This window comes from Cicer arietinum, chromosome 1, assembly GCF_000331145.2.
Source record: "Cicer arietinum cultivar CDC Frontier isolate Library 1 chromosome 1, Cicar.CDCFrontier_v2.0, whole genome shotgun sequence".
NCBI classification, from domain to species: Eukaryota; Viridiplantae; Streptophyta; class Magnoliopsida; order Fabales; family Fabaceae; genus Cicer; species Cicer arietinum.
Window position 1 is genome coordinate 47,478,311 of NC_021160.2, and position 27,461 is coordinate 47,505,771.

The 27,461-nt window shown below is 30.3% G+C and overlaps 3 protein-coding genes across 8 annotated transcripts; 2 read left to right on the top strand and 1 right to left on the bottom strand.

Moving 5' to 3' along the window:
* The first annotated feature begins 906 nt into the window (after positions 1–906).
* Positions 907–5,819, top strand: LOC101498879 (protein SOSEKI 3-like). Of its 2 annotated transcripts, XM_073365570.1 has the most exons (6): positions 919–1,609; positions 1,695–1,764; positions 2,165–2,280; positions 2,372–3,251; positions 4,894–5,186; positions 5,492–5,819. In XM_073365570.1, exons 1-6 carry the CDS (start codon positions 1,417–1,419, stop codon positions 5,494–5,496), a joined length of 1,557 nt encoding a protein of 518 aa, XP_073221671.1. In that variant the 5' UTR covers positions 919–1,416; the 3' UTR covers positions 5,497–5,819. The 2 variants fall into 2 exon arrangements, with proteins under 2 accessions (XP_027187553.1, XP_073221671.1); XM_027331752.2 differs by lacking the exons at positions 4,894–5,186; positions 5,492–5,819 and adding an exon at positions 3,751–4,329 and having other exon boundaries at positions 907–1,609.
* A 7,554-nt stretch (positions 5,820–13,373) lies between these two features.
* On the top strand, positions 13,374–15,486 carry LOC101498540 (transcription factor FER-LIKE IRON DEFICIENCY-INDUCED TRANSCRIPTION FACTOR-like). Of its 2 annotated transcripts, none has more exons than XM_004487506.4 (4): positions 13,374–13,881; positions 14,363–14,557; positions 14,891–15,064; positions 15,164–15,486. In XM_004487506.4, the coding sequence occupies exons 1-4, from the start codon at positions 13,405–13,407 to the stop codon at positions 15,266–15,268; spliced, it is 951 nt and encodes a 316-aa protein (XP_004487563.1). In that variant the 5' UTR covers positions 13,374–13,404; the 3' UTR covers positions 15,269–15,486. The 2 variants fall into 2 exon arrangements, with proteins under 2 accessions (XP_004487563.1, XP_012572608.1); XM_012717154.3 differs by having other exon boundaries at positions 15,143–15,280.
* A 2,565-nt stretch (positions 15,487–18,051) lies between these two features.
* On the bottom strand, positions 18,052–24,461 carry LOC101497558 (uncharacterized). 4 transcript variants are annotated; one of them, XM_073365575.1, is made up of 5 exons: positions 23,841–24,461; positions 20,411–23,302; positions 19,668–19,721; positions 18,593–18,923; positions 18,052–18,193 (listed from the first exon to the last, which is right to left on the bottom strand). In XM_073365575.1, exons 1-4 carry the CDS (start codon positions 24,294–24,296, stop codon positions 18,666–18,668), a joined length of 3,660 nt encoding a protein of 1,219 aa, XP_073221676.1. In that variant the 5' UTR covers positions 24,297–24,461; the 3' UTR covers positions 18,052–18,193; positions 18,593–18,665. The 4 variants fall into 4 exon arrangements, with proteins under 4 accessions (XP_073221676.1, XP_004487561.1, XP_073221677.1 ...); XM_004487504.4 differs by having other exon boundaries at positions 18,052–18,202; XM_073365576.1 differs by having other exon boundaries at positions 18,052–18,225.
* Between the last annotated feature and the right edge of the window lie 3,000 nt (positions 24,462–27,461).

The window sequence follows — 27,461 nt, forward strand, 5'->3', positions numbered from 1 at the left end:
ACGGGTAATATGCACGAGTATGAGTACTTAGATATTCAAAAGATACATATACAAATATTAAGATTGATGCTAGCATGAATATGAGCCTTGATACAAGTATTTTTTCAAATTATAGTAGAGAGGCATGTACTATAGTACTCTACCCAGATCATACTCTGTGTTATCCTTACTCTCAAGTAAGTATGTGAGTGAAGTATAACTGTATGGTTGGAAGTGAGTACATGTACGGGCATGGAAACAACATTTATAAGGTGCATGTAGTTGTTGCTGACACACTTAAGCTCCTAGAATTTTAACTCTACTATATTTCTAGCACTGAAATCAAACCAATAACTTAAGATTAAATTAAAAGAGATTCGAACTATCTCATTAAAACACTCTTGACTACTTGTATAGAGACTAGGTAGCAACTATTTTGCCTAAATTTTTTAGTTAACTATTTAATCTAAATTTTTTAGACATAAAAATTGGATAGAGTCCAAAACAAAAAACTACTACAAACTTTAATGAAGAAATAAAATTGAATAACATCCTAAATCAACAATTAAGTAAGAGATAAAATAGTTATTCGAAATGCTACTTCAAATAGTTAGAGATGTCAAAACAAGTTACCCAACTTATTAGAAACTAATCCAAACCGACTTTAAAACTTTTATCAATTATAACTTCTTTTATTATTAGTCTTTTTAACTAAACCATTTACTATTATTTTATCCACTGCTTTTTACCAAATAAAAAAATTGAACCAAAATGAAGCTAATTGAACATTTTTGGTTTTTTAAAATATATATTTATCTGTTAATTATCAATCATCATGTATTCAATCATATGATTAAACATTCATTTGAACCATAATTAGAGATCTTGGACTTTGAAATGTCACACAAGTCGGTTTTTCAAGACATTTATTCATTCAGTGCTGCCCTACATATATTGGTATGGTATCCTAAAAGCGGTGAAAAAGAGCAAAAGCAAAAAGTGGGTAACAAGAACAATTCTCAAGTTTTTTTTTGGAACTGTCCATCAAAATCAAATCAACCAAAACATTACCGCGAAATAAGGAACAAGCTATTGAGCTTCGTCTCACTACACTGTATTGTCTCTTTTCCAATTCCAACATTTTCTCAACCTCTCCCATAATCTTTTTCAACCAACACATGTCTTAACACACCAACTTCTAATTGGGTTCTTAATTTTTCTCTTAAATTTCTTGTCTTTATAGTTTTTTATGACTGCCCTTTTTATTGTTGAACATTTTTCACCTTCAATTAACAACCTTTATTAAAAGGGTAGTGTAAGATCTAATTTTTTTTTTATATATGGTGGTTGAAAATTTGCCAACCCTTTAATGTTTTTATTGAAATTTTGGAAAAAAGCTTGAATTTTTTGCAAGTTTTTGTTGTTGAGTTGTTGAAAATGGAAGCAAGGATGAAGAAGTATAGGCAACAAGTGAGTCCTGAGAGGTCCAAAGTTTGGAAGGAAAAGTCTCCAAAGTATTATCAGAACAGGAAGGTTCCTGTTGTTTACTATCTTTGCAGGAATAGACAGTTAGAACATCCTCATTTCATGGAGGTTTCAATTTCTTCCCCTGATGGTTTGTTCTTGAGAGGTAAAAAGTTTTAATGCTAAAATTCAAAACTTTTTTGGAAATTTTTAGTTGTTTGTGTTTTTTTAAGGATTTTGTTTGTGTGTAGATGTGATTGATAAACTTGATGCTTTGAGAGGTAGAGGCATGGCTTCCTTGTATTCATGGTCTTGTAAGAGGTGAGGAACTTTCTTTTATTGGTGTTCAATTTTGTATGGTGAGAAACATAAAGATACAAAAGAATGATTTTGAGACTTGATAGATTCTGTACTAATCCTTTGTTTCTCTATTGAAATCTAAGTTACGTAATAATTTAAGAAATGAAAGTAATTAAACTTAACTAGATGTATCAGTGTAGTTTCGGTGGCTAACATGGACATATGTTGAACCCCAGACACACTTTCATTTTGAAATGTTATACATAGATTCTAAGAAATTCGAGGTTGCTTAAAGGTTATTATTGTAGTTGGATGAAGCAATCAAGTTTGTTGGGATTATTGTTGATGTTTTATTGAAGTGGCCAAATTGTTTGTGTACTTATGTATTCATCATATTTGTTTATAATGATATGTAATATAGAAGCTACAGAAATGGATATGTGTGGCATGATCTTAGTGAAGATGATATAATTCTACCTGCACATGGTGATGAGTATGTCCTCAAAGGTTCTGAGTTGTTTTGTGAATCAAATTCAGGTGAATAATATTATGAATCTTGTGTTGTTTATTTATCTTCACACTTGTGTTTTTACTAAATCATTGTCAATATTCAATTTTTGACTCGCAGACCGGTTTAGCCCTATTAGAAATGTGAAACTAGAGAGCCTAAAGCGGTTGCCGGAGCCGGTTTCATGTAGGAGCCATGATGAGGCTTCTTCCTCTTCTAGCATGAATGAAAGAGAGGGTAGAAACTCTCAAGAAGATGAGATTTCTCCAAGACAAGATACTGGTTCCTCCGATGTTTCGCCCGAGTCTAGAGCCGGAAAGAATGATTCTCAAAGTTTACCATTGACAGAATACAAAATCTACAAGACTGATGGATTGGCAGATGCTTCAACTCAAACCGAAGAATGTGTTAGTGGATCTCAAACACAGAAAACTTGTACTAGAGGTGTATCAACCGAGGATCGATTATTAGAATGTGATTCTGGATGCCATGAAATATGTGAAACTCAAGTGACACAAGTGAAAGTTGATTCAAAAATCGGTAGGAATGTTGTTTCTCCTCCTATCTCGACTTCGAGTCCATCGTCTTCTGGAGGGAAGACCGAAACTTTGGAATCACTTATAAGAGCTGATGCAAGTAGAATGAATAGCTTTAGGATCCTAGAAGAGGATGGTATTCCAATGCAGACCAATACAAGATTGAAGGCCTCAAATTTGCTGATGCAATTGATCTCGTGCGGGTCTATATCGGTGAAAAACCACAGTCTTGACCTTATTCCTTCCTATAATGCAAGATTTTCGCATTCGAAATTTCCATCCCCATTGTTCTCAACTTCTGTTATGTTGGGGGAATTAGACTGCATAGGAGGGAATCCAAAGGCGATGAGTCTCAGAATGGATGACAAAGAGTATTTTAGTGGGAGCTTAGTCGAGTCTAAAACGGCAAACGAAGAAAATGGACATAATGTTCTTAAACGCTCTTCTTCCTTCGAAGCTGAGAGGTAAGGTTTTGCTTTTCAACTCTTTATTTTTGCATGTTACAACTGAACAAGTTAGCTTTTGAGAGAGATATTGCTTCCTTTTCCAAAAATTATGGCACCAACAGTAGTTCTAAATTGTGGTTACGCTTCAAACCATGATATTGTGACAAAATACGGGTAAATGTGGCTTATGCAGCTATAATTGCAGTCACAATGTTAATATGGAGATATCTAAAACCATTAAATTGCGGGTGCAGACCACAATTTACATTCCTTTATGCTGGAAGTTATTACCAAAGTCAAATCTCAGATGCAATGACCAAACTTTGCAGCTCTACTTTCATATTTTGATTATGCTTTCACTTATGTTAAAAAATTTACATATCACTTTAGCATCTTATTGGATAAAAAAACAGTTTAAGATCTTCTATCCTTCTAATCACTTTGTCAGCTCTGAATTTGTTTTATAGTAAAAGATTCTAAAACAGCCCTTGTGAATGTCTTTGTCTTTCTTTTGCAGGTTGCTTTTTAAAGCTAAACAATATTTAATGGAAAAAAGTGCTTTAAAATGCTTGTTTAAAGCTAAACCAATATTTAATAGTATATAAGTGCTTTAACCTGTTTGTTTAAATCTTTGTTTATGCTTGAATGGCAAGATGTCTAAAGGAGTTAAGGGAACTTCATACTCATTGCTTTATAATGAATATATCATTCTAAAGGGAAAACATAGATTTCATTACAACTTTCAATATCAGACAGTGACACACTCCACAGGGGGAATAAAAGTAAGCAATAAAAAAGAATAAAAGCAAAAGGCCTAGACAAATGGAGATTTTGATCCTCTTGTGTTTTTTTCTTCTTTATATTTTCCCATCTCATGAAGTCATGTGGACTAATAGAGATGAATAGTATTTATCATTATCTTTTATAGCTGTCTTTTGAAACAACGTTGGAGATAATGCCAAGATTTGATGATATAGTTTGCAGCACTGGCATTTGATATGGAAACTTCATGAGACTAAGTAGCAACTTTATTTTAGTGTTTCTAAATAAACATTGTACTTATAGAATTCTTTTTTTAATAATGTCTATCCTTTAATTTCAATGTGTAAGCTCTTGCTTGAGGTTTTGACTTGGAATAACACCCTTTTTTTGGATAAACAACTTAAGCACTTATCATATAAGTGCTTATGTGTAAGTTATTTCTATAGCTAAAAACAAAAAAATAAAGGCAAATGGTTTTCATATACACTCTCCAGTTTTTTATACAAGTAAAAAGGTACATTTACTTGGACCAAATAACGGGAGTAGTAAGCTATAAATTTATTTTTATAAGCTACCCTGGAGAAATTGTGAAAATAAGCCGAAAACAACTTATAGACATGTTATAAGTTGTTTTCATAAGTTTTCTCAAGCAGTCTTACAAGTGCTTATGTCAGTAAATAAACTTAAATAAGTCAATACAAACAGGTCCTATGCTTATGTTCTTACATCACATGTTGCTGAAAATGACTTAGGATCAAGAATTATTGTGTCTGCCTATGTGGATTCATCTTTTGTAATTTTGCAATTGATTTTGATAGGCATGTGATAGATGTACACTTTAGTCATCACATCCTTGCCAATGTTTCATCTGTCACAAAACTTGTACACAAATTTGCAGGACGAGTAAAGAGTTGAAATCACAAAACATGGAAGAATCATCATCATTGATAAATTCAAATTGTAGTTCACGGCCAGCTAAGGCTTCTCCAATGACAAAGCCCTCAAGTGAATCCATTAGATCTCCTATTTCTGACGGGCCAAGAAACTCCGCGGATAGAATTACCAACTCGGGCATATCGTCAGTACCATCCAACGGTAGCAGGAAAAGCATCACTGGACATTCATCGGAGAAAAAGCAATCTTCAAGGCTAGACTCATTTAGAGAAGAGAAGGTGTTCAAAATCGAAGAAAGTTAAGCATTAACATCATCTTTTTTCCAATTATTTTCTTAAAACATAAAATACTTAAGAGTTTAATGGAGATATTCTGTCAAGAGTAAATTAGTTTTACACCAGTATCCAATGAGAATTCATCATATTGCAACATAATCCCACTTTGTAACCGCATCTTAAAATAACAGCATAATACTGAATTCTCATTAGACATCAGTATAAAATTAGTTTACACTGACGGTGTACGTGTACGTGTACGTCCTCTTTTCTCAAATACTTGATATTTTCAATCATTGATTGACAAGTTTGATCTTAATTCAACAGGCTAGCTTCTGGAGCTCGAGTTATAATCCAATCTAAACCATATTCCAACACAAACACCATATAGCTCTTAAAAATTTATGTTTCATAGGTTTGGCAACTAGAAGAAAAAAAAGGCAGTATTTTTTTGCTTTTGGTGAAATGCAACATGATGGTGTGTGTAATTGTATGTATATCTGTGTATGTTCACATGTTATATTCCATAATCTACAAAGTGAAAATGTTGTGACAGATTACTCACTGCAAAGTGCAGTGTGTGGTCCCAATTTTATGTGCTGGTTATAGGAACTGCTATCTGAAATGAAGTGATTGCACAATTTTTTTGTAACTACAGATACTATATACTTTTACATTTTCTGCTTTTGTTTCTTTCAAATTATTGTCTTGCCACTTTGTTTGCACCCTCAAGGTTAAAATGTGCTCAGAAAAATATAAGTTATGTGTCATTTTCTAACATCTTAATAGTAGTTAGATATATTATTATTTTAATAAATAATTTAGATTTCAATATATTTTATGATTTAGTGGGGGGATACCACTTGTATCCTATTCCAAATCCAATGTTTTGAATTAAGTGAACTATAGTTAGGTCAAGTATTTTGTCTTTTTTAGTTTATTAATTATCTAGTTTTTTTTGTTTGTTATTATATTGTAAATATGATGTTTTTATTGCCATTTAGTAGTGACTAATTTTTATTAGAGAATACGTGGAGCACACAAAGTGAGTTATGTCCTTTTAATTGAATGTTTTCCTTACGTAATAATTAGGAATTGAACCCCTAATCATTTAATTAAGAGGCTCAAATTTCTTATAACTTGGACTAGTTTATTGTTGGTGAACTCTGATTTTTTTTTTAATTAAAATTTAAAGTAAAATAATTTATGATTATATCCCTCCTACACTTGTAAATAAATTTTAGTTAAGTACTTATCTAGATTCCTAATCGCAAATTATTTAAATGTTCAAGAACTATTAAGTTAAATTAATTTCAAAGCCTAATTACAAATTATTGATAAACTTTTAGATCTAATTACACTTTTTTAATTAGAGACTTGTTTAAAACCTTCAAATAGTTTAAGACATACAGAATGATCTTATTACTTAAAGGGTTGACTTAGTTAGGTGATGGAAATGAATAGAATGGCCCGTGCTTGCACCAGTCATCAAAGAAAATGGATATAATAGAAGAAAAAATAATTATTTTATTTGTAAAATATGACTGCTCTTGTTTCTAGAACTAGACCTAGCTTTTGGAAAGAAAAATAAAATAGTTTATATTATTTTGTTATTATGGTCTTACATTAAGCACACTATTTATTTTACTATGGCAATGTTCTTAATAAGTTTAATGTCAATATCTCAATTGGTAGTCTATTTTTTCAATTGTAATTTAAACAATAAAATCATAATTTCACATAGTATAAGTTTTCATTTTTTTTCTTGGTAATATAAATTTAACATCAATTGAGATACTGTAAAAACAAAAAACTGTTGTCAAATGGATTAGTAATTTATTTGATTAAAATAATATAAACTACAATATTCGGTCTTTTAATTTGTATGAAAATAATATATTAAATTTATCCTTTATATTTGTAGATGATTATACTGATGATTTAAATTAAAATTAGTGAAACTAAAATCTAGAATTCTTTCAATTTTTTCGATAAACTCATAATTTTAAAGAGGTTTTGATTACAATAATCATAAGAATATAAATTCTTCAATCAACTTTAAAAAAAAATAATCGAATCAGATAGAATTTGAATGAGACACATGTTAAATTTTTTAAAATTAAGCACAATTATCTCTAATCAAAATCATACAATTATATGAAAATTTATTATTTTAAATTTATTATTTTGTTCTTTATATGATTAAAAAAAAACTTATAATAAAATTTTAAAAATATTTAATTAAAAATAATTAAAATGAAGCTTAGCTGACACTATAAAGTTACAAATATAAAAAAAAAACTTACTTAATATAAGAAATCTTAGAGGTAATATTTTCATATAACTTTAACATGTATTTTACTTAAAAATAAAATAAAAACGGACCAAGCTAGGCACGTGCCAGCGTCACCCAAACTGTTGTCTCACACGCCCCTTCTCGTGCCATCCATGTTCTTCATTTTCAAACACTTATTTTTTCTAAATTTGATTTTAGTTATCTAGTTAGTGATATGGAAAATAAATAAATATAAACTTTTTTATAAGTATTAAATTAATGATGAGGTTTTTTTTACTTTAAACTAAACAATATTTTATTATCATATAAAATAGAGTACAAAAGTATCATATGATTAATTTGATATTTCAACTATTTTGATATCTCAAATCAATCACTTATTATTTAAAACACTCTAAAATATTATTAAAAATAAAATAGAATAGAAAAATATAAAATTTATGGGGCTATATCAAAATCTAAGAAAACAATATTAAGAAATACAAACTACTGAATCATTAGAAATCTTATCAGAAAAATTCATTATCATAAAACAACGATGAAAGAAAAAAATGGTGCAGTAAACATTTATAAAATCAACTGGATCTAAATATAGAAACACCAATTATATTTCTATTTGAAAACATCTTAAATATTAGAAATAAATGTTTCCCAATAAGGAGTATTAACAGTTTGAAGTCCCAAATTAATTTATGAACACATTAATTACCCTATCAGAGATAATAAATCTTATTTTTTTAACTCTTTCAAAACAATTTAAATTATCTATTTCTTTCGTAAAAGAGATAATTTAATTTTTAAGATTTGATAGCTCAATTGATTAATGGTTAAAGAGTTAAAAGGGTCAAAGTTAAAACTTGACGAAGGAAAAATTACCAACTTATTTAACGACACGTATATTTGTACATAAAAAAAATTTTGAAGGAGTGAAAGGACAAGAGTTCAAACGTTAGTGAAGAACAAAATTACTAACTTAACTAAAATACTAATATTTATCCACAATTGTTTTTAAACCATCTATGTCTTTTTATTGTGTGTAGGTAAAATGATAAAGGCATTTGTCGATCTGACCAATTTTGGAACTCGTATTATATACACATAATTTTATCTTTTAGAACCAGTAAATAAAATCATTTTAAAATTTTAAAGCAAGATGACTATTTAACTATATTCTAGCTTGATTTCATTAACAAAATCAAGTTTATTTGTTATAGACATATTCAACCATGCACATCTCAATATATATAAATACTTATTAAAAATTAATAAAATACAGTAGCATAATTATAAAAAGTAATTGAATGTATATGTACAACTTTTCAATACCGACCATAAATACCAATTAAAATTAAATAAACATTTGTCATCCACAAATTTATATATATATATATATATATATATGAAATCAAAATAAATTATATTGTAGCAAAAAGCTTGATTTCATTAACAAAATCAAGTTTATTTGTTATAGACATATTCAACCATGCACATCTCAATATATATAAATACTTATTAAAAATTAATAAAATACAGTAGCATAATTATAAAAAGTAATTGAATGTATATGTACAACTTTTCAATACCGACCATAAATACCAATTAAAATTAAATAAACATTTGTCATCCACAAATTTATATATATATATATATATATATATGAAATCAAAATAACTTATCTTGTAGCAAAAAAAATCAAAAAGAATTTTTCTGTTTATTTTTGTCATTAAAAGTTATGATGTGAAAAATTAAATAAACATGTGACTTTTCACGTAAATTTCATTATCAAGGTATAAGTTGCAGATGAAATCCGTGAGGTAAATATATTTTACATAATTGAATCTCATGGTAATAATCATACACTAAAATGTCTGAATTTAACATATCATATAAGTTTCCAACTATGTGACATTAATTAATGAATAAGTGAGACATATATATACAATAGAATGTCACATATATTTAATGTATATCATACTTTTTAGAAATTAACATACGACTATTTTAACGGATCATTGCAATTTTAAGAATGTATATTTGTAATTCATAAACTATTTTAAGATACCAAACTCATAATTTCTTACTAACAATTATACAACCCCTAAACCCCCTTCGAATATTTCACACTAATTGGTTTATTTTTTTAAAATTAAAAAAATGTGAGGGATATATGTCATTATTTTCACACATGATTCCTTTCACACAAAATAAATACTAGTATACTATTCAGTGATGCTGACCAAAACTGGTTATTTATTCCCAAAAAGAAATTGCAATGATCGGAAAGTGACCCTTAATGTAACAATGAGCTATGCAGTGACGCTGGCTTTCATTTTTTTTTTTTAATAAGCAAATTAAAAAAATTAATTTATTGAAACAAATAGAAATCTTTTTCTTTAAGTAAATAAAGCTAAACCTTTTTTCTACTCAATAAAGCTAAACTTTTATTTTTAGCACATAATGTAGAAAGATATGAGATATACATTGAGTTAAGATTAATATATATATACAAGTTGAGAATTGCATGCTCATGCACATGCTGTCGGCTATATGGTGATATAAAACTAATTAATAAATAATCATATATATGGATAAACCTGGAGAGAATCAAAATCACCTTCACCTGATTCAACCATTTCTAGAAATACATAAAAATAAATAAATAATAATTATTAATATTATAAAGCTAGTTAAATAAAAAGCATGACGTGAAAGTGATATATTATAAAAAGAAAATCTGAAGAGAATGGTTATATAATGATAATTGCAATAACTTATATATACTTACAACTTGCCAAAGTTGAAAAATTTAGATAGGATCAAATTTATTTATGTAACCTCCAATCTTAAATATAAGTAATTTTATCAACAAAAAATAGTGTTACTCATTAGCCATCACTCTTGAAAATCAATTGAATTATTGCAAACATCCAATATTGGAACTCTCTTAATGTTATATCGATCTTTCAAACTATTCTCAAGAAGATCTTTAGTTATTAATTTATTAATTCATACGTTCGCAACATGCATCCTTTACCAAACCTTGGACACTTATAGTTATTAAATACATACAGAACGGATTATTTATATTTGAATCATATATTAATTCAAGACAGTTATATTGAATTGTGAGTGTATTTATATTTATATTTATATAATAATGATTATTTGTGTTGATTTTAGTAATAAATTAAGTTTTATTTATTAAAATATTCTTATTGATATTAGTTAATGGAATAACTAAACAACATTAAAATATAATAAATTAGTTAAAGTAGATAAGTAAGACACTTATTATAACATAGAGAAAATACTATATTTTTAAATGGTCGATTAGGCACTCTCATTTTGATTTTAGAATTTTTGTTTTCAAAATATAAAGTTAGAATGCAAGCTATTTGATTTTGATCCAACAATTTGTATAGTTAATTAGTAGTATTATATATTGAGAGAATTCTTTGGTATGTATCCGAAAATAGTTATTGGTACTCCTTATTAAGACAAAACCTAAATTATTGTTAGGTACAAAATCGAACTCCCAATTTGTTTTTAGTGAAAGGAGTCTTATTAGAATAAAAAGTGCATTGTTTATAAATTACAATTAACATTAATTGAATGTGTGAAACTTTTTAGTGCGCCAGAACTTCTAAAATTTTCTATCTAATTTAATTTTGATAATTAATTAATAATAGTAAACACTAGTACTTTATAATTTGGAGATTAACTTTGTATCTAAAATTAGTTGAAGTCATGTAATTTTCTATCATTTATTTATAGTTTAAATATTTAATATTTTCACGTAAGTTCGTATTTTTCTCATTTTAGTTTATGTAAATTTTTTTTTTTTAAATTTAAATTACGTAAATTCAATTTAGTTATAAAATCATTCTGACCGTTGGTTAGTTGCTGTTAAAAAAAATTTATGTGACAAACAAAAAAGTGACGTGATAAAAATCGGTTCCCAAATAGTATATTTATGATCTAAAATATTTGATAACTAGTATATTTATGAGACTAAATAAAAAATTTTAAAAAAATGACGAAACTTAAAATATGAAATCTCTTTTTTACTTATTTTCCTTTGTGCAACCTAAAATCTCATATATTTCATATATTTCAGCTATTCTCAAATCTTTATTTGCTTCTCCTTTTTTTTTTCAACATGTCCAAAAAGAAATACGATTTCAATTTCCCTTGTATGAATGCTCCAGATGTTATTGAAGAGGAAACTTTACCTTATCATCAATATCAATTGTCACAAATTGAAAGTGATACTATTAATGTGACTAAGGGTAGTTTTGTTATGGTGCCTAACTAGTTCTTGTAGACTACTCTAAAAATATGTTCTCTAAAATGTTAATTTTTTTTTTGTGCATGTTTAAATTGGGTTGAACTGTCGTTTGTTTTATTTATTTATTTATCATTGAGTATTTTTTTTTTTCACCTTGTATTATGTTGCTTTGCATTATATTAAATTCAATCTCTATATATTGTTCCAGTAACATATGAATAGTTTGTATAATGAAGGATACGCAGAATGTTCTATGTACATTATTGGTGCACCTCTGGACTTTCAAAATGATTGAACAGGATTTGGACGACATAATTGGATGAAGAAGAAGGAAATAAAGATTTGAGAATAATTGAAATTGTATGTTGCACAAAGAAGAAGAAGAAGAAGAATAAACACTCAAATTTTAGGTTTTACAAATTTGGGAGTACTCGTAAATATACTTATTATTAAATAATATTGTCATATCAAAGATTGCCATTAAGGATGAGTATAGGTCAGACTAATCGATGGGAACTTATGGCTTAGCCTACATCAGACCAACCTTTTTTCTTAACAGATAAGGCAAATATTTCTAAAAAAAACTTATTTAGTTAAAAATGTCAAGTTATAGGTCACTTAATAAGTTTTTTAAGCCTATTAAGACGACTTATTTAAATAAATATAAATAATATTTTTTTACTACTATATATAATTATTATATTAAATTTTGATATTTTTGTAATATATTCAACTTTTAGTAATTTATGCATATTAACTTCATTTAGTTTTTGACATATTTAAATGTATTATTATAAAATATAACTTAGTATAATCTATATAAAGTCATATTCTTCAAAATATGATGTTAAATATCAAAATATAACTGAATTTTATCGATATATTAACTCGTTTATCTATTTAAAGATATGTTTGATTATTTATTCAAAAATGTTAAAATGAAATAGGCTTTTTTAAGTAGGTCTAATAGGTTATACTAAACTTCTATCAAGGTCAAACTAAGGCCTAAAAAGTAAGTTTATGATAGGTCACAAGTCAGACTTAGACTTTGAATTTTTTGACAGGTCAGACTTAGATATAACAAAGTTTAACTCGACCCAGTCTATTCTCACCTATAACTAGCCAAATATCATTTATCTGATTGCTACATAATTGTTTTTTAACAACAATTAATAGGCATTGATTTTAAAATTAAATTGAAGACAGGTCAAATATTTAAACAATTATTTATTTTGTAAGTGTTTTAAATGTTGTATTTATTCTGTCTTTTATAAGTATCAATACCTACCATTTCTCGTAGGAACTACAGAACTCTCCTTAATTTATTACATTTTCAAAAAAGATAATTATTTATTGTCAAAATTAAAATAAGGGTGGTCTAATATGATCCTAATTTAAAAGATAAATTTCACGATATTTAATAAATTTTAATAAAATATTATTTTTATTTTTATAAAATTTATTTTTTTTATAATTAAAAATAGTAAGTGTCCACGTTTAAACATTTTTTAAGCTGGCCCTATTAAACACACACTTAAAATAATATACCTGAGTATAATGCATTAATTAGGACTCATATTATTCCATTCACACCAAAACTATTAATTTTCTATATATATATTTCTACTAAACCTCTCAACTATATCCAATTCCACCATGGACGAAATGAATGTTCACCAAGACTCACTAGAGTACACCAATAATTTTGAGCTACACGATTTTGTCGACGATCCAAACTTCGATCAATTTATCGATTTAATTCGAGGGGAGAATGAAGATGCAATATGTAACTTCGGTTCTAACCTTATCAATGATTGCTTCATTGATAATCATCACCTTATTTCAAGTCCTATAAACCCATTATTTGATCACAATATTAATATCAATAATAATAATAATAATAATATTGTGAATGTGTATGATCCAAGGTGTACCACAATTTCCTCTTTGTCTTGTTTTGATGGAGAGATAAAGGGAGAAGGAGAGGAATCTTCAGGAACAACAAATAATGTTGATGGAAAATCTAGGGCTAAAAGTGATAGATCCAAGACTCTCATTTCGGAGAGAAGGAGGAGAGGTAGAATGAAGGATAAGCTTTATGCATTGCGTTCTTTGGTTCCCAACATTACTAAGGTAATTGTGTGCCCCTATTTTCATTGATTAGATTATTTAATTAACCTAATAAAATTGTTATTGAACTTTTTCTTAATCAAGACCTTGTTGGAGATTTAAAATGTTTTATGAGATTAGTTTAGTAGAACCACACCTAAATTTCTAAGTAGGGAGAATGTGTATATGGATATATATAGGTTTTTATTAACCTATCTAAACCATGTTAAGTTGCAAAAAAAAAATTTGTGGGGGTTAAATTTTTATAATTTCGTTTGCAGCAACATTTAGCTATATAAAATTTATCTTTAATTTCGTCAATAAGTGTTAAAGACATCAAATTTAGTAATCAATTTAGATTTTTATTATTTTTGTTGTTATTTCAACATTTTTTTTTTGCCTAGTAGGGTTGCTATTTTGAAGTTTTCAATAATCTAGGATGGTTGATATTAACTTAGAGAATGAAAAGTGTAATGTAATAAGCATATAATTTAAATTTCAACAGATGGATAAGGCCTCTATAATTGGAGATGCAGTATCATATGTGCATGACCTTCAAGCACAAGCTAGGAAGTTGAAGGCTGAGGTTTCAGGACTTGAAGCATTATCAGTCACTAATAATTATCAAGGATCAATTAACAACACCATTAATGTTCAATTCACTCATAACAACTATCCCATTTCCATGAAAATTTTACAGGTTTGTATATATCACCTCTCAACTCTATATTTTTTTCTTACTCTCTGAATTCGATGTAATTTAAGTCTAGCCAATTAAATCCGTATAAAGAAAAAAAAATATTTTTAAATCTCTTTTCTTGTTTATGTAAAAATTTAAATTTGTTACAAAATTTTATAGAGAAAACACACGAAATCTCACTAAATTTATCACTAAAATTTAGTGACAAGACAATTAGAGGCAAAAAAAATTATTTTTTTTATATGTTGCTATAATTTTGTTTTTCTAGTAGTTATGGGTCTATATATATAGATAATACTATATATCTTAACATTTGTGCATGGTGCTATGTAGATTGACATGTTTCAAGTGGAAGAAAGAGGGTATTATGCAAAAATATTATGCAATAAAGGAGAAGGGGTAGCTGCTTCTCTTTACAAGGCTCTTGAGTCTCTTGCAAATTTTAATATTCAAAATTCAAACTTGGCTACACTTAATGACAATTTTCTACTTACATTTACATTGAATGTAAGTTATTTTCCTTTCCATCCAATTCATTGATTATAGGATCATTAATTTTGTTTTAATATTTGTTTAATGATTTAGTCATTGATGTGTTGAAAACAGGTAGAAGGTTCTGAACCAGAAATTAATCTTCAAAATTTGAAGCTATGGGTGGCTGGTGCTCTTTTGAACCAAGGCTTTGAATTCATGCCATCCTTTCATACTTGAGTCATTGCATGAAGTATATACCACGTGAAGATTGCTAGAAAAAAATTGAATGATAAAATTTGAGATAAATTTTATATTATTTTGCTTCTAATTTACACCTTAATTTAATTTTTTTTTGAAGTATGATATGCATCTCTCGCACTATTTGTCAACTATATATATGAGCAAATAAAACAATAACATCACAACATATTGTTGTGACACATTAATGCCGTTCATTCTGAATAATTAATCTCCAATTTTCAAAACAAATAACTGTACTCTATTTAGATTAAATTTTACCGCTATTATTGCATCATATAATAGTGGTAAAAAAATAACGATGGATACAAAGTTAGCCAAAAATAAACCCCACAGACAATATTTACGTGTTAATACGCAAGTTCATCTTAAAAATATTTCTTGCTCACAAAAGAAAATTTGATTTCATTGCGACAATAAATTGATTGAAAACTAATAAACTACCTACAAAACAGAATTTTTGTAAAGATTGAGTTATCTTTTGCATATGAATGTAAAGATTAATCTCTCAAGTTGAATAAGATCACATGGATGATAAAGTTCTTCATCTATAATTTCCATGTTGTTAAATTCTCAATGTCAAATATGAACTCGAAATTACTTTTTCTGTTTAACTCTCTAGCTCTTGAACTCAAAATAACTAATTACACTAAAAGAGAATCAATAATCATGACAAATCCCTATTTAAGCGACATCACCTAACATTGATTCCTAATGTATCAAAAGGAAATTTATATTAGAAAAACTAATGATTGATTAGATTGAATTTATTATTATATTATTCCATATAGAAAACAAAGTAACTTAGTTCCGACATTCATGTATATGAAGACATCTTCATGTAAGTCAACAATATTTTAGATGTCCTTCTATTACATGAGATCTTCTAATGTTCGCTGGTCGAGAAAGTAGGATGCATGTAAGTCAACAATATTATATTAAATAGATCTCATTGATCCTCTTTTATTTCTTATTGATGCTCAAGGTTTGATTCGGTGGACTAGGGATAAAACATTTCAAAATTTAATATTTCTTGATAATTGTAAGTGAAGAATACAATTAGATAAAAAAAAGTTTTCTGGTATGGCATTCTGAATTATTGTTTGTGCTTTATGTGAAGAAGATTTGAACTTTGAAATATGTTTATCTTATTTATTTCACTTGTTCATGATCTTCCGGTCACATTAACTTAAAATGCTTTGGACCATTATCTATAATAATAGAAAATGTTATCGACAATTGGTATAGCATGTGGATTGATCCCTTTTGTTGATTAGTAATAGTTTAATACTCCTTCTTATCTTAATTGTAAACAAAAAATTAAATGAATTTTGTCAAAATATGTCATATATATTTGACTTTTTGTTTATATTTAACACCAAAAGATGTAGTTACAATTATTTACGACTGGTTTTAGACATGTTATGAACCATAGTCATGGTTGGCAGCAAAATTAAGAGTACCTTATCTTTTTCAGATTGGTGTAGTTATCCCTTAAATGTAAACAGATTTTAATGGAATGTTACTTCTACTCTTTAATATCAATAGGAAATACAAATCCCTTTTTAGTCTCTTTAATATAGAGTTGCTTATCGAAAAATAAAAGGCAAATATTAATACAATCAAGTAGAATTAAACTAATACAAAGAACACAGGGCAAGTTTTCACAAAGACCACCTTCAGGCTCCTTTTACACGATTTTTCAGCACGTTTGATGATCAGCAAGCTTACACTAAGACAAGAACTCAACACTGAAACAAATTTGAGATCACGCAATAACATTATATCGTATTAAATCCCATTCCACGGCTTACATCTCCCTTGAAATAGAGTTAAAGATCCTTGCTTCTACCTTTCACCCTTTTGGTATAATTATGCACAGGACCAATATCAATGTTCTGTGTTTCACATTGAAGAGCAACATCTTTACATAAAAGGCAATAAATAACCAGTGCCTTGGTTACATGATATTCTATGCAGCAGATGACGCCATCCATCCTTTCATCAACAACTTTGTGGGGTTCGCCTGCAAGAACGGTTTCAGCTTGGCGTAAGTCTGCGGCAGTTGGAAATTCAATGGTAGAAAGGTTTAGTGGTAATTAATCACATGAAAATAAACAAGATCTCGGTTCCAATAATCCTTAAGGAGGTCCAGGGAGCCTGTGATACCAAATAAAGCGGTTCTTTTACAAGTAATTCAAATAACAATTTCCAATTAGCCGAGATACATAAAAGTAACAAGCCATCAATCAACATTTCTACCATCTTTGCATGATTCAAGAAACTAAATTTTTTTGTTCTATTAATTATTTATTTATTTTGTTGCAGCAAGCCTCCAGTGTTGATTGAACATATTAAACTAGTCAAATTACTACCAAGATACACAACTTTACAGTCAGGATTCAGGCAGGCTAAAGAGAAAATCTTCCATAACAAGTGAAGTCCTTTTAGAGAGAGAGCCACTGAGTAAATAAATATAAAAATATAAGAACAACATTAAAATATGTACCATTACTAGCACAATTTTAGGTCTCTGGTTATTGATGTACAAATCTCAGACTCCCCCCAATTGTAGAATGCTTTCATTTGGTAGTGCAGTCCAAATAAATTCAGACAGCAATCTTTGATCCATGGATTTGCATTTATGATTTTTCTACACAAGGTTATACAAAGAGCAGATGAACATACTAGAAAGTCATCCAAATTTCAAAAGGCTGTTTAAAAAGCTGGCCAGTAAGTATAAATAGTTCACATTACCATACCTTACTATGACTAAAGCGTGTCATTCCATGCTACCAATTCATGCCTGAAAGATGATGTATTCGACTACTCTATGAGTTTCCATTACAGCTCAGGAATTCCATTATAGACCATACTCGTCATCCACAAAAGTTCCTTGTCCTGCTGACACATCTAATTGTAAGTTTACATATGACCTAGTAGCAAATTGTATTAAAAATTATAATTCAAATAATATGATAATGTGCATCCAACAAAAACTACCCAGAAACATCATAAACACAATTATTTCACTGATGACCACAATTAAACACATTAATTCAACCAGCACAAATGACATAAGTCTGATTTGAGACATTAATCCCTCAGCACAGCACATCTGATGTTAATTTTTATTGCGAGTAAACACAAGCACGTGTAATCATTCTGTGCAAACAATAATTTTGATTTCTTTAATATAGTGCATCTAGTTTCGCAGATGACTATTGCAAGGCGCATATATGTCCCCATTAAATTTCCAAAACATAATGTCAGCTAAGAGGAGGAGGGGGAGTTGAGCTTCACCTGAGTTTTGGATCAGCTATTGAGATCCTTTCATTTACTTTCTAAATAGGCCACTCATAGATTTAGACAGCTTTTACAGTGTTTGATATCCCTCATCACTGCTCCCTTTGGACAACATCTGCAGTACTGTGCCCTTGGCAATCCAGGCAGTCATTTCTGGCTGTTGTTCAAAGGGGTTAAGAGGATGCTTGTTTCCATCTTCAAGCTGCACACCATACACAAATGGTAGTTTAAGGGTAAGGAAACTCTCTGGTGGCAAGATCACTTGACATCCAAGGCTAAACTGCAATTTTCGTTCACGATCTGGAACGGATGGAGGCAAACATGACGTCTACAAGGACAAAACATGTGATCATTAAACAATCGAGAAGAATAACAAAAAGTATAGCTATTTTAATAAAATTTTAGAAGTCCAAACTACATGCACAAAATGGATTTAATCAAATATCCCCAAGACACATAAATTTAACACCGATAAGAAACCCATTCAGGGATAGCAACTAATAAATCTTAAGTAACTCTAAAAGGTTTCCCAGTTAGCTGTTGATTGTGCAGAATCATGGTTGAAGTGATTCCAGCAAAACCAATTACAAAAAGAAACAATGGTGTTCAACAAACAATACGGGTGTGTTTGGCCAAACCTTTTCTTGGCTTAAAACCTAATCTAAAGGTAAACCTAAAAATAAGACCGTTAAAAGTAAAGTTAAAACTGTTTGATGATTTTAGCTTTTTGTAAATTTAAAAGATAGTTTTATGCTAACAGATGTTTGGTAAAACATTTTTAACCTCTTATCTTCTCAAAATTTATCAACAATTAAGAAATTATTTAACAAATAGAAGACAAACATACTCTACATATATCAACACAACTTGGGCCAACAGTACACACACCAGAAGGTAGTATTTGACTATTTTCCAACTTTTTTCTTGGTGACATATTTCTCCCAACTTAAAACAGCAATCTTTGAGATGTATAACTGTTATCTACCCAAGTCTTTAGCATTTAAACATGTGAATTTTTCTTAAATCACATTCAAATATCCAGGAAATGCACACTAAAAGAAGAAAGACATACCTCAAATTGCACAACAGGGCATGTTGCTAGTACTAAAGGAAATGCTGGTGTGACCTACAGCAATATCTATATATTAGGTGGCTAATAATAATAATAATAACAACAATATCACATATAATTATTATCTTAACATGAAAATAAACTGAAAGCAAAATCAACCACCAGAATTAATGCTCAACTAACAAAAATTAGGGGAAGGGGGTAACTTAGATCAAGTCTTTTATATCACCATCAAATTATCTGCATGTCATGTCTGATTTGAGAACTTGATGCAAGTTCTTTTCCTTTATTTCAAAGAAGAAAACCAGTCTTTACAAAAAGGTTGAAAGTATTTCATTATCCACATGGTGGTGTCTTTCTTTAACAGTATAACAAGAATCAATTTTGTTAGAGAAACTGGTTTGCCGTCCAAAAATGATTCCTTACCTTGAAATACATCCAAAGAAATTTGGTATATCTTATTCAATATAAATGAACTAAGGTAATGAAGATGAAACCAAAGTTTAATAGGTGATATAACATTTTTAACATAAAGCAAGTCGGCAAAAAGTGTAGTTTGCGTACATAGTGTAAAACGCAAAAATCAAAAGGAAAATTGTGCAATATCCATTGGTTTATAATTACAATAAGAAGACAACTCAGTAAATCATTAAACACACCAAAGTGAGAACATGTTTTAGTATTAAAATGAATTAAAGCTAATAGAAAATTAATTTAATGCTTATAAGAGTAGCAACTCATACCACAAAAATCCTTTTAAGCTGTGAGATACCACTGGCAAACTTAACCTCTGCTGTATCCTTCTTATACCTAGAACGCCTGCAGTGAGGACAGATCATATAGATCGGCAAATTTCGGTTTAGCATGGAGAATGCAAGCTCATCACCACCCATGTTAATAGCTTGAAGATCCCCTCCGGAATCTTTCATAAGATTGGGGGGGTTTGCCAATATATTCACAGATGTCAAATTTTTTTCTTTCAGTGGAATAGAAGTATATATCAGTCCATCAGCATTCAGATCACCATTAGAAATAATTTCATTTGATTTGCCCACGTCTCTTTCCTTATTTATGGATGCAGAAAGAACTTCATTTGAGCTTCGATGAACTTTGGGCCGGGAAGCATTCTTGCTTACTTTAGTATGAGATGCCTGATTTCTTCCAGCAGGCTCCATAGAAGAAGATACATGATATTCTTCAGATGATGAGTATGAAGATCCAAGTTCAGTGAGATGTTCTGCATTTAAAAGGAAACGATGGCCACGAGGGCATTCATGCTCAAAGCCAACATATACTATCACATGCTTTACAGAAGAATGTGGTCTGTTCCTTTCACCGCCATTCAGGTATACAGGTACTGCATTGCTACCTATCAAAAAAGGGTCACCATCCCTGAAACTATTATTGCCATTACCGTGAAGAGGTCCCTCAGTAAACGACATATCTTGAGATTTTTGAGATATTTGATGATCAATGGTTGCATTAACCCTTTCTATAATCTGATTACTTGGCCTGCTTTGCTTCACACCTTTTTCTGAACCTGATGTAAGCAATTTCCTTTGCTGTAGAGGAGGGAATCCTGAATCAACAGCTGCTGATCCGGCAACAACCTCAGAAAAAGGCTTCCTCATGTTGAAAATAGGAAAACCTCTTCCAAAACTTATCTTTTTGTTATCAGCTTTGATAATATCTAAAGATGTTCTATCACCTTCTGCTCCACTCTGCACAACAGAGTGGGATTGTTTATCACCAGTTTTCCTTGCATCTAAAATATATCCAACATCAGGTGCCCTAATTACGGAACTTTGTTTCACTATACTCTCTGTTGAACCATTTGTCCTTCTCTGTTTCTCAAGGTATATTGTCCATTTCAGAAGATATTTCTCAGAAGAACAAAATCCACTCTGAAGTAAGCCTTTGGAAGATTCATAGTATCTTGAACCTCCAAGACGCAGAAAACTCCAAGCAGAAGATTGAACAGGTCCTGCAACTCCAGTCTCCGGTAGTTTGACTGCGGGAATTAGCTTATCACAGTCAGAGAAGCAACTAGTATCAGCTGATTCAAAATCAAATGGATCTGGGCGTAACTGTCGTGAACGGCCACAAGCACAGGCATGTAAGAAAAAATAGCCACTTGAATGTGGCTTGGGCAACGATCCCAATTCTGAATTACTGCCCTCAACATCATGCCTTTGGTGCATGCATGGTTTGCCCGTCAAACTAACTGCATCACATAGTTGCCTTCCTGATTTCCAAATGGAAGAGCATTCCTCTTCCAACTTTTTTGCAAAGCGTTGCATTGCAGGTCCTCTTACCATTGAGTGAAATGCATGCAAAGCCTTATCTAAGTGAGCTTCATGCTGTGATGTAGGATAACAATCAGGCAAATCTTTCAGATATATGTCTTTTGCAGCTGGAATGGCTCTTTGGCACCACAAAGTGGAAAAATTAGTGTTCAGCCCTCTACCACATTGTAACCAAGATACTGCAACGTCTAAAGGATTTCTACTCTTAGATGATTCTTCTTCCACTGCAGGTGAAACAGTGTTCCTTGGACGGGGTTTACTTTTAATAACTTCAAACTCATCCAAGCAACCCCCTTTTGCACAGAGAACTCCACTCAAGATATGAAGACTTGAAGTTATCCATGTTTCAAAACTTGGAAGATCGGGAGCGGTAAATGTTTTTCCAGATGCAGCTGAAGCAGCAGCCGCAGCTGCTGCCACAGCAACCATACCAACACCTGCAGCTGAGCCACTGTTGGTATTTACTAGCCCCCCTCTCCCCCTCAAAATATCAGATTGCCTGTAAATGAACTCTTTAACAGATATTAAATCCTCTTTGTTGGCACTTTGACCATGGCTTTCCAGCAGAAGGGAATCTGAAGTTGCTTTCCCATTCAAGACATCTTCAACAAGTCCAGTGGCAAACTCAAGAGATTGACCTTTTTGAATTGAAAGCCGATCTAACAAAACAACAGCCCTCGATGCATCAAGTGAAAACAGAGCTGCGGAAGCAGTGGAACCTCCAGTTCTCACACCAGGGTGAGTAACTTCAGAACCTGATAACGTTCTACATTTCTTAATCAGAAAGCGAATTTGCGCTTCAAGAGACGACTGTAGTTTCTTCCTAAGTCCACCTTCAGATCGACTTGCAGGGCGTGCCAGCACAACCACTGAACCAGAACCTTTAGTAGCAGGCAAATTTGTCTTTCCTACACTACTCAAATTAGAAGACTGGTTAAGCGACGAGACATCCGAAGATTCATCCCCATTTGTACAAGAATTCAATAAATTTGAGAAGTCATCCACAAACACAAACAGCATCACAGGTATGCACTGTCCCGGAAACAAACTAGTATAAGACCCTAAACCTGACATGAGAGACACAGCCGACGCATTGCGATTCAACTTACCACCACCACCTCTACCCGGAGAAGAATTGTTTCCTGACGAAACAGCCCGAGATGACACTGGAGCCGGAGAATGCACTCTAGACGGTAACGTTGGCGGCGCACCTTTCAACCTAACAAATGGAGCCATAGCATGCTTGGCTGCTTGTAGCACACGAAAATTCCTTAAAACCCTAGTATCAAATCGTGATCCCTCCTGAATATATATGATTACATGACAAACCTGCATTTCTAACTAGTCAATTACACCAACTAAACGCAATTCATTACCACAAAGTACACACAAAATACACCTTGCTATAAAACAAAACTAATAATATATGATAACATGAAAAAACTTGCATTTTAACGAGTCAATTACACCAACTTCGCACAATGCATTACCAGAAAGTACACACAAAATGTACCCTCATATAAGCACTGACACTTCTGATAGAAAGCATGTCCTAGGGCCTAACATGTGTCAGTGTCTGACACGACACCAACACATTGATTACATTCAATTAATTCATTTTATCAAATTATTATATGTGCAGACACAGTGTACGAGTCAGCCTTCGTGCTTTAAAACTAACTAAATAAATCACTAACATTGGAGTTCCTAAATCCTAATCCAATCAAATTTTGTTAATGCAACTCGAATTCTACAGAATGAAAACAAAATTCAAAAAAATTAAAGATAATTTTCAAAGCTTCTCTAAGTACATTGTATAGGATTCAATAAGATTAAAGCAATGATGATGATGATTGAAACGACTTACAGAGAACATGAAAAGCATTCCCTGAAGGTCACCGAACTCATGCTCTTCTCTAACAGAATCGAATCCAAGTGAGGGTTCGGTAAAATCATGAACAGAAGGAAAAAAACGAGTGGAAGCGAAGTGAAGGAACAAAATCCCCTTATCACGGTCACGGAAGTAACTAATTCTTCTACGCATAAACCATTCCTTAGCTTCTTCATCGTCAACGAGCAACGGTATATCGATGTTACCAGAAGCAAAGACGTTAGAGTCGATGACTCGGTTGAGTAAGTGAGTTGAATCGTCGTGTCGTTGTGATATGAAACCGACGACTACAACGCCTTCGGAGGAAGGAGGTGGCGGCGCCGATGAGGAATGAACGGTGGTGGATGAAGAAGGTGGCGCCGATGAGGAAGACGGTGGTGGACGAATGAGGACTCGAACCGGAGAAGAAGAAGAAGGGTTTCGAGTCTCCATTAACAGAATCTATTCAACTATGTCTTCTTCGCTTGCAATTTTTTTATTTTCATCTTCGTTCCTTTTTTTCTGATTTTTTTTCTTTTTTTCTTTTTGCTTTTTGGCTGTTCTGCACGCAGTTTACACTACTGCGTTGTTACTTCTTGTGTAGACTTTCCTCAAGTTCCAGTTTGGTCTTTGAACGGTTAAACTTTAAAAATTTCAGAACTAAAGTATAGTAAAAAATAAAAGCTTTGAGAATATTTCACTCCCAAATTTTTAATACATTCATTAATTTTATTCATTATATCCCTATTTTTATTTCTCTTTATATTATCAACATATCATATACTATAGTTCAGTTGGTATCAATTCAAAACCTGATTAAAGTGTAAAAATTACTAACTTATTTTATACCAAACATACATAATGCATATTTTCTTATAAGAGGATAATTTTTTTCGGATATATCTTGTTAATTGTTTTAACAATTTCATTAATCATTCTCTAAACTACTAATATAAGTAATTAATTACTTATTTGATATAATATATTCTAAATGTTCAATGAAATATTTCTATTCTTAATTTATTTTACTATATTTATATTACATAAATTGTTGATATTGATATTTTAATGGATATTAACTACTCTAATTGATTTATGAAATATACTCTTAAAATAAGTTTAAAATAATTGAAAAAAATAAATGAGTTGAACAATTGATACAGGACACATAAATTGTCATGTATTTGTATCAAAATTTATATCCAAATAACACAATTGTTCAAATAATAATATGTCATATATTATATATTTTCGGTTATATTAGCGAATCTCTAATAAATCATCTCACTTAACTATCGTCAAATTCTACGTTACTAGATTATATCTCCTAAAACTCATGAGCATTAAAGACAACAATAACATAATTAAGTAACAAGAATAGGCTATTCTCAGCTTTTAAGGATTTACTTTAGTATTGTTTAAAAAAGTTATTTTATATTTTATTGAATTAGTTTATAAACTTATTTAATCCTGTGATTAGTGTTCGACAAACAAATATATCACACCGGTTTATAGCTTTGAGATGCTTATTAAGAAAGAATGTAAATAGAAATACCTAATTCATTTAATGCAAAAGTGATGGGGGAGGTTTATATAGTTCAACCTTCAACCTCTAATAACAGAAAACTGACTATGAGAAACTAATTGCTAGAGCTAAGAAGCTAACATAATTCAATGTTAAAAATTTCAAAATACATTACAATTTTTTCAAAAAAAGTAATACAAAATTGATTATTGAAAAAATTATAATTTGTTTTTCAGTGTAGTAAAATAAATTTCAAATTAAGAACATTTTGTAAATTTGTATATCGAGGAGACTTAAAGTTTGAGTTTTCTTGAATATAAATATATTTTAAAAATATTTAAATTTTAAGCTTTTCAAACAATTTTTGTCGCAGAAAATATAAATTTTGTGTCTTTTGGAACTCAAATTGAAAATTGTGGTATAAGACAAAAATTTTAGTTTGCGCAAGATGTAAGATAGAAATATAATAAAGAAAATTTTCCCTTGTACCCACTCATTTATTCCTATACCCCCAAAAGTAAAGGAAAAATACTAAAATACCCTCATACATATAATTTTTTTTTTAATTTCTTTATTTAACATTTCCGGAACAGAAATAACAAGCAAAAAAAAAAATCTGGAAAACTTCTTTCAAGTTTTCCGGTACACAACTTTCATTCCGGAAAACTTGAAAAAAGTTTTCCGGTACAGAACATCATTTCCGGAAAAACTTCAACGTAACATTTCCGGAAACCGCCGAAAAACTTCATCAACATGTTTTCCGGTAGTTGTTTGATTTTTTTTTAAAATATTTTTTAAAATAATTTTTTTGTTTTATTTTTTTTTATTAAATTAGTATTTATTTGATTTTAACTAATTTATAAATCTTGTTATGGAAAGGAGTATTAATCATTAATTATGGTGTATTAATTATGAATTATTATGATATATTAATAGTGTATTAATTATTTATGGTATATTTATATGTGTTAATTAATATTTATGATGCGTTAATTATTGACTAATGTATTATCATTTATAAAAATAATAAAATTAAAAAAAAATTTAAAAAATGGTGTGTACCGGAAATCTTTTTGAGAAAGTTTTCTGGAAACACCTTCTGTACCGGAAATCTTTGGAATGAAGTTTTCCGGTAGTACAATGTTTCACTTCTGTACCGGAAATCTTTTTTAAAGTTTTCCGGTAACAACTTTCTGTACCGGAAAACTTGAAAAAAGTTTTCCGGAAATAAGGTGTGTATCGGAAATCTTTTTTGTAGTTCCGGAAAAGATGAAATTATAAAAAAAAAAAAATCTTTGAATTAATAAGGACATAATTGTCATTTTTAAAAAATTATGGGGGTATAGGTATAAAAATAGGGGTACAGGGGAAATTTTTCTAGAAAAATTTCCCTTGTACCCTCCTTATTATACCTATACCCCCAAATTTAGAATGAAATGACTATTTTGCCTTCGTATAAATAATAAAACCTCACAAAATTACCATTCCACACTTGCACATTTCTGGAACAGAGAGTAAGTTTTTTTTCAAAATTTCTGGAGAAGTTGAGAAACAAGTTTTCCGGTACATAGGTTGTACTCCGGAAACGTTGTTTTAAAGTTTTCCGGTACCGGAAATCTTGTAGGAAGTTTTCCGGTACAGAAGAGTGTTCCGGAAAACTTATTTTTAACATATCCGGTACAGAAAGCGTTCCGGAAAACTTGATTGCTAACATTTCCGGTAGTTACCGGAGAACTTGAGCATCAAGTTTTCCGGAAGTTACGTATATATTTTTTTTTAATTTAATTAATTATAATTTTATAACTTATTGTGATTTAATTCTTTTAATATTTTAATTTTTCAGTGGGTGCACGAGGAAGAGACGACAAAATCATACGAATTACACGGGACACTGAGACTTCTACATCGACTCCGGTGAATCCCCCAGACAGGATTCGACCGACAGCTTCAAGGAGAAGAAGACGTATGATTATTGAAGACGATGATGAGGGACATAATGATCAGGGGGAGCCTTCTACAGTGCATGAGGAAGATGTGGTACATGAGCATATGGTGCACGAGCAGGTGGATGTACATGAGCAGGAGGAGGCTGC

Bases quoted from the DNA above. Each gene is read 5' to 3' on its own strand.
- LOC101498540 (XM_004487506.4), top strand. From the start codon at position 13,405: ATGGACGAAATGAATGTTCACCAAGACTCACTAGAGTACACCAATAAT. The intron at 13,882-14,362 runs GTAATTGTGTGC...AAATTTCAACAG, and splicing joins TGGTTCCCAACATTACTAAG to ATGGATAAGGCCTCTATAAT. The intron at 15,065-15,163 runs GTAAGTTATTTT...TGTTGAAAACAG, and splicing joins TACTTACATTTACATTGAAT to GTAGAAGGTTCTGAACCAGA.
- LOC101497558 (XM_073365575.1), bottom strand. From the start codon at position 24,296: ATGGAGACTCGAAACCCTTCTTCTTCTTCTCCGGTTCGAGTCCTCATT. The intron at 23,303-23,840 runs GTAAGTCGTTTC...TTAGAAATGCAG, and splicing joins GAATGCTTTTCATGTTCTCT to GTTTGTCATGTAATCATATA. The intron at 18,924-19,667 runs GTATGTCTTTCT...TTGTCCTTGTAG, and splicing joins GCCCTGTTGTGCAATTTGAG to ACGTCATGTTTGCCTCCATC.
- LOC101498879 (XM_073365570.1), top strand. From the start codon at position 1,417: ATGGAAGCAAGGATGAAGAAGTATAGGCAACAAGTGAGTCCTGAGAGG. The intron at 1,610-1,694 runs GTAAAAAGTTTT...GTTTGTGTGTAG, and splicing joins TGATGGTTTGTTCTTGAGAG to ATGTGATTGATAAACTTGAT. The intron at 1,765-2,164 runs GTGAGGAACTTT...TATGTAATATAG, and splicing joins TATTCATGGTCTTGTAAGAG to AAGCTACAGAAATGGATATG.